Source organism: Apis dorsata, unplaced genomic scaffold (genome assembly GCF_000469605.1).
Source record: "Apis dorsata unplaced genomic scaffold, Apis dorsata 1.3 scaffold_383, whole genome shotgun sequence".
In the NCBI taxonomy this organism is placed as follows: domain Eukaryota; kingdom Metazoa; phylum Arthropoda; class Insecta; order Hymenoptera; family Apidae; genus Apis; species Apis dorsata.
This window is the reverse complement of record NW_006263645.1, coordinates 678,659-687,981: the sequence shown is the minus strand read 5'-3', so window position 1 is coordinate 687,981 and position 9,323 is coordinate 678,659. Positions and strand designations below refer to the sequence as shown.

Below are 9,323 nucleotides of genomic sequence, written 5' to 3'. Positions count from 1 at the left end.
CTCTTCTACTGGTTTTTCTATATGTTTTACAGGTTTCAATTTCACTTCTTCAGGTTTTTCTTCTTCTGGTTTTTCTTTTTTTATTGGTTTCAGAGTTACCACTTCTTTTTTCTCTTCTTCCTTAGGAAGACGTTTCATAGGTTTCAATTTTACTTCTTCAGGTTTCTCTTCTTCCGGCTTTTCTTTCTTTATTGGTTTCAGAATTACCCCTTCTTTTTCCTCTTCTTCCTTCGGAAGACGTTTTACAGGTTTCAATTTTACTTCTTCAGGTTTCTCTTCTTCCGGCTTTTCTTTCTTTATTGGTTTCAGAATTACCACTTCTTTTTCCTCTTCTTCCTTAGGAAGTCGTTTTACAGGTTTCAATTTCACTTCTTCAGGTTTCTCTTCTTCCGGCTTTTCTTTCTTTATTGGTTTCAGAATTACCGCTTCTTTTTCCTCTTCTTCCTTAGGAAGTCGTTTTACAGGTTTCAATTTCACTTCTTCGGGTTTTTCTTCTTCTGGTTTTTCTTTTTTTATTGGTTTCAGAGTTACCACTTCTTTTTCCTCTTCTTCCTTAGGAAGACGTTTCACAGGTTTCAATTTTACTTCTTCAGGTTTCTCTTCTTCCGGCTTTTCTTTCTTTATTGGTTTCAGAGTTACCACTTCTTTTTCCTCTTCTTCCTTAGGAAGATGTTTCACAGGTTTCAATTTTATTTCTTCAGGTTTCTCTTCTTCCGGCTTTTCTTTCTTTATTGGTTTCAGAGTTACCACTTCTTTTTCCTCTTCTTCCTTAGGAAGTCGTTTTACAGGTTTCAGTTTTACTTCTTCGGGTTTCTCTTCTTCTGGTTTTTCTATATGTTTTACAGGTTTCAGTTTAACTTCTGGTTTTTCCTCTTCTAGTTTATCTTTTTTTATTGGTTTCAATGTTACTATTTCTTTTTCCTCCTCTTCCTTAGGAAGTCGCTTTACAGGTTTTAATTTTACTTCTTCAGGCTTTTCTTCTTTTGGTTTTTCTATGTGTTTAACTGGTTTTAATTTAATCTCTGGTATTTCTTTTTCCTCAGGTTTCTCATCTTTATGTTTAAATATTATTTGTTCCTCGATCCTTTTAGGTACTTCTTCTTCAGGTTTCAGTAATTGTTCGGGTTTCACTTCTTCCTTTGCTAATTTCTTTGTTGATTTTTTACCACGTCGCCATGGCAATTCAGTCTTTTCTTCAAGAATTTCACCATTTTCAACTGTTTCTGGTTTCTCCAATTTTGCTGGTTTAAGTTTTACTCCTTCAATTGTTTCTTCCTCTTTTGGTATTTTCTCAATCGGTTTTAATACTACTTCTTCCTTTTCTACTTTTTCATCCGGTCTTTTTTCTTTTCTTGCTGGTTTCAATTTAACTGTTGTGAAATCTTCTACTTTTTCTTTTTGCACTTTTTCCCGTGGTTTACGCCAACTAACTTCTGGTTGTTCTTCTTCCACTTTTTTCTCTTCAATTGTGATTTCGGTAACTTTTTGCTCGATAGGTTTCTTTTTGTCACGTCGCCAAGGTAATTCTAATTCAATTGGTTTTTCTTGTTCGATTGGTTTCAAGGGTTTCTCTTCTTTCTCTTCGATCTTCTTCTCTGGTTTTGGTTTCTCTACCGGTTTCAATTTAATTTCCTCAGTGCTTTCTTCCTCTTGAGGAATACGTTTCACTGGTTTCAATGTGATTTCCTCCTTATCTTCCCGTTCCTCAGGTTTTTTCTCTCGTTTAACCGGTTTCAAAGCTATTGATTTGAAATCTTCGATCTTTTCTTCTTCCTTTTTAATTACTTTTTCCTCTACAATCTTTTCTGCTATTTTTTCAACAGGTGTTTCAGGAATCGACGGTTTTTTTGGTTTCCATGATATTTCTTCAACTTCCTTTATTTCTTTTTCTTGTGATTTTTCCGGAAGTATTTTTGGGATTACAGTTGGTTTTTCTTCCGGTTTTTCTCGTTTAAATGGTTTTAACTGTACTTTTTCCTCTTCTGGTGCTTCAGGTTTAGGTTTTTCGAATGGTTTCAATTCTGGTTTCTTCAATTTCTCTTCTTCTGGTTTCGGTTTTTGGAATGGTTTCAATGTCACTTCTTCACGTGGTTTCTCTTCAGGTTTGGATTTCGGAATGGGTTTCAATTGCACTTCCTCCTTCTCTTCTTCTTCACGTGGAATGCGTTTGACAGGCTTTAATGTTACTTCTTCTAGTTTCTCTTTCTCTTCCGGTACACGTTCGCGCCTGACCGGTTTCAACGTGACAGATTTGATATCCTCAACCGGTTCCTCTTTCTTTTCCGGTATCTTCTTTGTCACCTTCTTATCTCGAAGCCATGGAACTTGCATCGTTTCCAATTTTTCTTCTTCCTCTACTGGTTTTTCATCAAGTTGTGTTTGTAGAACTTCTGGTTTTTCTTTCTTTGCTTTCTTTCCTCGTACCCATGGAACCGGCACTTCCTCCTTCGCCTGTTTCTCAGTCGTCTTTTCAGTCTTTTCAACATCAAGGAGAGTAGTATCCTCTTCTTCGTGATAAGGAATTTTTTCTGTGGGTTTTTTCTTGCCTCTGGCCCAAGGTACTGGCACTTCCTTCTGTTTCTCCGTCAATTCGACATCTTTCCCTACATCTAATATCGTTTTATCTTCTTCCTCGTGATATGGTATCTGTTCCTTCGGTTTCCTTTCTTTTCTCCAAGTCGCTACTTTCTCTATTTTGTCTTCCTCAATTTTTTCTTCTCTGTCTATTTTCAAGACTTTCGTATCTTCTTTCTCTACAAATTGAGTTTTGTCAATCATTTTTTGCAAATCTACTTTCTCCAATGTTTCCTTCTTTATTTCTCTTTTTTCTGTTTTAGTTGGTTTCAAGATCACTTCTTCCAAACTTTCCCTTCGAACTTCTTTCTGCTCGACTTTAGCTTTCTTCAAGGTTATTTTCTCTTCAGTCCAAGGCTTAGTTTCTGAAATTTTTCTTTCAACTTCTTCCTTTTTCTTCACTTTTTTGTCGATCTTGACAGTAGTTTCGGTGTCCTTGGTGACCTGAAGAAGAGTCGTATCATCTTCTTCAACGACTACCTCTTTTTCTTCAGATTTTTTAGGAACTTCTTTCTTAGGAATAGGTTTCAAATCTACCTCTTCGAGACTCGATTTTTCTATATCTGGCTTTTCTGGCCTGAATAGTTTTAATTGTACAGTTTCGAACGTTTCTTTCGGTATTTCTTTCTTTTCAGGTTTGGCTTTTTTCAATGTTATTTTCTCTTCCGTCCAAGGTTTAGCTTGTTCCACCTTTTCTACTGAGATCGATTCTTTCCTCGTTTTCTTCACTTGCGTATCCTTGGAAATATCGAGCAATGTCGTGTCTTCTTGTTCCATGTAATCAGTCTTTTGTACGATTTCTTTCATCGTTTTCTCTGTTTCCTTCGTGACAGCTTTAAGATCCACTGTTTCTAAACTCTCTTTTCGAATTGAAGTTTTCGTTATTTTCGATGGTTTTAATTCAACTGTTTCTATCGTCTCCTTTTCAACTTCTTTTTTCACAGGCTTAGCCTTCTTCAATGTAACTTTTTCTTCAGTCCAAGGTTTAGGCTTCTCTTCCGGTTTCTCCTCAATCTTGTCTTTTTTCACTTTCTTCAGTTCTTCAGTCTTTGATACCTCTAACAAAGCAGTATCCTCTTCTTCAAAATATTTAGTTTTTTCAGTGATCTTTTTCTCGGTGATTTTTTCAGTCACTGTTGTTGGAATAGGTTTCAAATCCACTTTCTCTAAACTTGGTTTTCGATCAGGTAATTTTTCAATCTTCGATGGTTTTAGTTCCACAGTTTCTATAGTTTCTTTCTCAATCTCTTTCTTTACTGGTTTAGATTTCTTCAAAGTAATCTTCTCTTCGGTCCAAGGTTTCGCTTGTTCTATTTTTTCCTCTATCTTCTCTTTCTTTAATTTCTTCACTTCTTCAATCTTAGTCACATCTAACATCGACGTGTCCTCTTGTTCAAGGTATTCAGTTTTCGAAATCGTTTCCTCAGTAATCTTCTCAGTCACTGTAGGAACAGATTTCAAATCAACCTTCTCCAAAGTAGCTTTCTCGACCTCCTTCTTAACAATCTTTGAAGGTTTCAGTTCTACAGTCTCTAAAGTCTCTCTAGGAATCTCCTTCCTATCGAGTTTTGATTTCTTTAACGTAACCTTCTCTTCGGTCCAAGGTTTAGTTTCCTCCTTTTTCCTCTGAACAGTTTCATCTATTTTTCTCGAGGTTTTGATAAATCTAGAGTCCTCTTCTTCCAAGTAAACTTGTTCCGTAGTCTTATCCAATTGAGTGATCTTCTCTTCTTCAGTTTTTACTTCTTTTGTCATTTCTCTAACAACAGGTTTCAGATCAACCGCTTCGAGGCTAGCTCTTACAATATCTTTTTTCTCAATTTTTGTTGGTTTCAACTCGACTTCCTCCAATTTTTCCCTTGGCGTTTCACGAGGCACTTGCGGAGTTTTCTTCAACACTACCGCTTCCTCTGTCCAAGGTTTCACCTGGCCTTCCACAGCTTGCAATTTGTCCAAAGATGTGTCGCGAGATTTCGGTTTCGTTTTTCTCCATGGCGTCACGTCGCCAAGTCGAGGTCGATGATGAACCCGTCCCTTTCTCCAAGGTAACGATTCGTCACCAGATTGCAAGGGTAAACTTTCGATTGGCAATCCATTCTCGTCTAGAGTCAATGGCTCTAGGATAATGTCTCTTCCATAATCTGTCGATGGTTTTACACCTGGTCCCATCTCAGCAGGAACCTCGTAATACGCTCCTTTCCTCTCTGCAATGGTACACACGCGCCAGAATAATTTTAAATCGCGTTTCAGGATAGCGATCGTTGAATCATCACTCGTTTCAGGGAAAGAGATATCTGATTATCATGCTAAAAACAAGCTGGCAAACTGGTACGCGAAATGAAATGTGGATCGGGTAAGTGATTTATTAGTGTATGTTAAATTATCGTTTTAAAGATTTAATGATTCGTTTCTTGTGTTCTAGTGGAATATGGTGTAACGAATTATCTTTAATTAGTTATAGATAGATATAATCATATATCTATAATTAATTATAAACATTAGTTTGTTATATTATTTGTATTTTATGGTAAGTTAATGCAATACATATTTAAGATTAATTGGTAATATGTAATGGTTTTCAATAATCATTTTAAATATATATAATTAAAAAGATTTAAAAGTTGTAATATTGATTGATTTTTGTGAAAATAATTCGTAAACTTATATAAATATTTAATATATAATTATTTACTATATAATAGTAAAGTTAAATTATCCAAGAAAAATTCAATTAATGAAGAATTACAAGTCGATCATTTAATTATTTTATTTCTTCCATAATATTTTTCATTGGAACTAATTTTTTTTGTTTGCTATTGTAACTCTCCAAGTTATAAGAAGAATTAAAAATATTAAAAAATTATTTTATAGAGTAAAATTATTTCAACTTTGAAATATCACATACAGAAGAAATAATAGATATATGTCATTATATGAATCATATATATGAATCATACGTACATATGTCATCTAATTAATATTTCATAGAATATGCAAAATATTGTACTCATAATTACAATTATAGCAATTACGTTTGTACACAAATTCTTATTTAATATTCAAAACATCAACAGAAACGAATAACGACTACTCAACCGAATTCAAAAATTGTAGTGTCAAGCAAAACGATGTCAGGATTAGATACGCATAAAAACAAAAGATTTACTTTCATTCGTAAATCGTGTCAAAATTCCTTTACGAATCCAACAATAAAAAGTTTACGTTTCTAGTTCACGACTCAACGCTACACACAACTCGTAAACTGTGAAACGGAAAATTGAAACGATCCAAAATGATTTATTTTCAATTTCTGTGCTCCCCTTGTATCTCGATTTCACGAACAATGCCGTCATTTATGCTGTAACATGCCAAACGAGAGCCCATCCAAGCGGAGGATATTTTTAATTATTACTACCACAGCCACAACAACTCGAATAAAATGAACGAGTCTGAAGGAAGGATGGAATAATTAGACCAACCGAGATTGCAAACAGGAAACGAATCATGTTTCATTTTAATATGATACATATAGTCAGTCACACAAGTCTTGACAGACAAATCCAACTAATAAATTGTATTATCAAAACCAGCAATAATTCTGTTTCATATGAAATGTAAACAGATCACAACGGTCTAAGCTCTTTCTTTATTTCTTCTTCATTTATTAGATAAAAAGAAATGTTAAAATTTCGATCAAATAATAATAATAATAGCTTTTGTTAAAATTAATAAAATTTTTATACATAAATGATTTAATAAAATTTGTCATTACTATAATAACTTATAAATTTAACTTATAATAAATCTATATGAAATTTTTGTTATATACGTAAAATTGCAATATAAATAAAATGAATAAATAATTTAGCTTGATCTTGGATAAAATAAATAATAAAATTGGCAGTGATAATCAAAATCTAATATTATTCATTAAAATTATTTTTATTCGTTTAATAACTTTAAAAGGATGAAATCGATCTTTGAAATATTATTTTTTATTTCTTTTTCAAAATAATAAATTTGAAACTGAATCTGAAATCTAAAATATTTAGATTTTAATACCTTTTAAAAAATATTTCGAGAGAAAATTCTATATACGAAATAAATTGTTTCATAATTTTGTGCAACAATAAGTTTTCATTAAAATCCAATTTTTCAAAATTGACAAATTCCCATTACAATATTTGAAGATACTTTTGTGACTGACTGTAACGTAGAAACAATGAATGACGACATATAGCCGGTTTGCAAAATCGTGGATAAATCACAATTTCAATTAATCATAATACGGTCACACGGCAATGTAACCCGGGTCTTATAAATTTTCCTTGGTATTCGCGTGTAAATGCACTTGAAAATTTACGTTTCGCAACGTCTGGATGGGGCCTATGGACCGGGGCCAAGTCGACCTCGCAAAAGAGAAATCAAGGCATATCGCCAGCGGATCGGCCTTCGAAAAACCGAGTTATTCGGATTGTTAATATTCTGACGTGGAATAATAATCTTGATGAAGCGCGATTTATTTTTAAAAATAAATCACATCTGATTCCACACATCCTCCATTTCAAAACAGGCTGTATTTTTGCATAACGAATTTACGGCATCGTAGCTATACGAATCGAATAAATTTCATTAAAAAAATCGTGAAACTTGTTTGTTTTAACGCCATGATTTCTTCTGTTTTCTTTTCTTCTCTTTCGTTTTCTTTTCTTTTTTTTTTTTTTTTTCAAGAAAAGAGATTGAATTTATGACGATAGTTGTTTTCGAAACGAAGGATTAACCGATTCTCGAAACGTTGAAAATGGTCGGTTCAGGCACGATGGTTACTTTGATTTCTTTTTCATTCTCAGCAGGAGGCTTTGCCGTAATATCAACGAAATCGTGGAACACGGTCTGGTGTTAAACTTCGCGTGACTTTATTTTTAAACACGACAAGAAACGGACGATTCGTCATCGGCTAGGGAGAATCCGAACGAACAAACTTTTTCGCGGTTCTGTATTTTTTTTTTTTATTTTTCGTCTCTTTTCGTGTGGATATTTTTGCGTCGTTTGTGCGTGAACAATCCTTTTCTCGTGAGAATGAATAATTAATAAGATTCTTTTATTTCTTGTGTTGAATTAGTCCAAATAAACGAGAAAGTTTAATAAAATTGTACGAATAGATATTATTAATTTTATAAATTACGTATTCGTTTCTAATATAATTAATTACAGATCAATTGGATGTATAATATTGAAATATGATCTCATATATCACGAATATAATAATATTTTGTTCGATTATTTGAATTTTGGATCTTTAATTCGAATGATAGAATATGCAATTTGAAGATTAAGTTGAAAGTAATTGTTAGATATTTGATATTTGATATAAATATTCTCTTCTTCATTGATAAATTTTTCAATTGTTAATTCAAAATATATTTCATTAATATTTGCAACATATACGATTTTCTCTTCAAATTGTAAAGAAATTTCTTGGCATCGAAATCGTCTTTATTATTAAATTCTCTATGTTACACTATTTATTATTAAACTTATTTTCTAAATTATTTTTAAATTATTCTGTATTTTTTTCAACTATTTCAAAACTTCTTTGAACAACTTTCATTGACAAATTTCAAATTTCAAATTTTCTAATTACAATTCATTGTTTCTTTCAGTTTTAATCTTCATTGTTTACAAAATTATTAACAAATCCTTCAGCAATCAATTCTCCAATTCGAAATTTTCCTCATTTATAATCCCAAATAATCCATCTGCAATTTTCTAACAATTTCTTTTTTTCAAACTTTCATCGATTCTCTAACTAAATCTTTACAAACATCAAAAAAAAAAAATTATTCAACTATCAAAATTCCAATAATTTCCTCTTCTCTCGAATTAAATAATTCTCTCGAAATAAAAAATTATTTTTCAAAAATTCCAACGAAACGAGTGCATTCCAACAAAGTGCACAGCCAGAGTTGGGCATTGACTCGTTGAAAAAGTGACTAATTAAAATTTTCGAATAAAATTACTTTAATCGTAATCACTTATTAAAATGCTTGAACTACATTTATTATAATTGATTCGCTCTTCTCGATCGTTTCTTTTTCTTATTACATTTCGAACAATAAACTGAAATATCTTTATTCAAATTATTAAATTTATTTTCGCTGCGTGCACAGCCTCCCAGCACACAAGTGCACGCTCCCGTCTCTCGTCTGTTAGACACCAACGTTTCCACGGAGAGTAGGTGCAACGCGGAAGCCCCGTCTAGCATTCCAAGCTCGCTAATAACCCGGCGGCGGGTCATTATTCTAGAGAAGGAGGTGACGGCGGTCGCCACGCAGTTTCCCACTCAAAATGAAAAACCCGAACGCGAACACGTGGAGGGGATGATGCATGCGGAGGCTACTTTCAGTGGCCGAGCACGTTGGTGGGGTTGGACTCTCGTGTCTCACGCACGCACACTCTCTACCCCGAGCTTAGTCTAGCCTTAATAGTCATCCACTGGAAGCCGGAGACGATCGAGTCTGTCCTCGGCCACGATCACGCGTCCTCTCTGAATTTTCCATCGTTCTCTTCGCGCCATCGTCGACCGTCCAAGTTATCCAACGTTCGAAGAAATATCGTGCGGTGTTTCAGTGATACAGGAGGGTGAATTACTTAGTGTTTAATAGTTTCGTTGTATCAACGCTCGATGTTGTTGACAGCTGGCTGCCTTCGATCGGACCGCATCGGTTTGTTCTCGAGACGAACTCGAG

At 33.7% G+C, this 9,323-nt stretch overlaps 1 protein-coding gene and 1 pseudogene across 8 annotated transcripts in view; one reads left to right on the top strand and one right to left on the bottom strand.

The window, feature by feature from the left end:
* Positions 1-6,009, top strand: part of LOC116186028 — an 8,892-nt pseudogene extending 2,883 nt beyond the window's left edge.
* LOC102675378 (titin) overlaps positions 1-9,323 on the bottom strand; it is a 166,665-nt gene that overhangs the window by 11,926 nt on the left and 145,416 nt on the right. For 4 of the 8 annotated variants that reach the window (XR_004150946.1, XR_004150947.1, XM_031512087.1 and 1 more), the window contains exon 39: positions 802-4,778. The exons of 1 other annotated variant lie outside the window; for it this stretch is intronic. Coding sequence is in view for 5 of the 7 variants with exons in the window: in XM_031512087.1 (XP_031367947.1) it covers positions 802-4,778 (3,977 nt within the window). In the remaining 2 variants the exon portion in view is untranslated. Of the gene's footprint in view, positions 1-102; positions 112-750; positions 4,779-9,323 lie in introns of all 8 variants that reach the window. 3 more of the 8 variants (XM_031512095.1, XM_031512090.1, XM_031512092.1) reach the window with 3 other exon arrangements.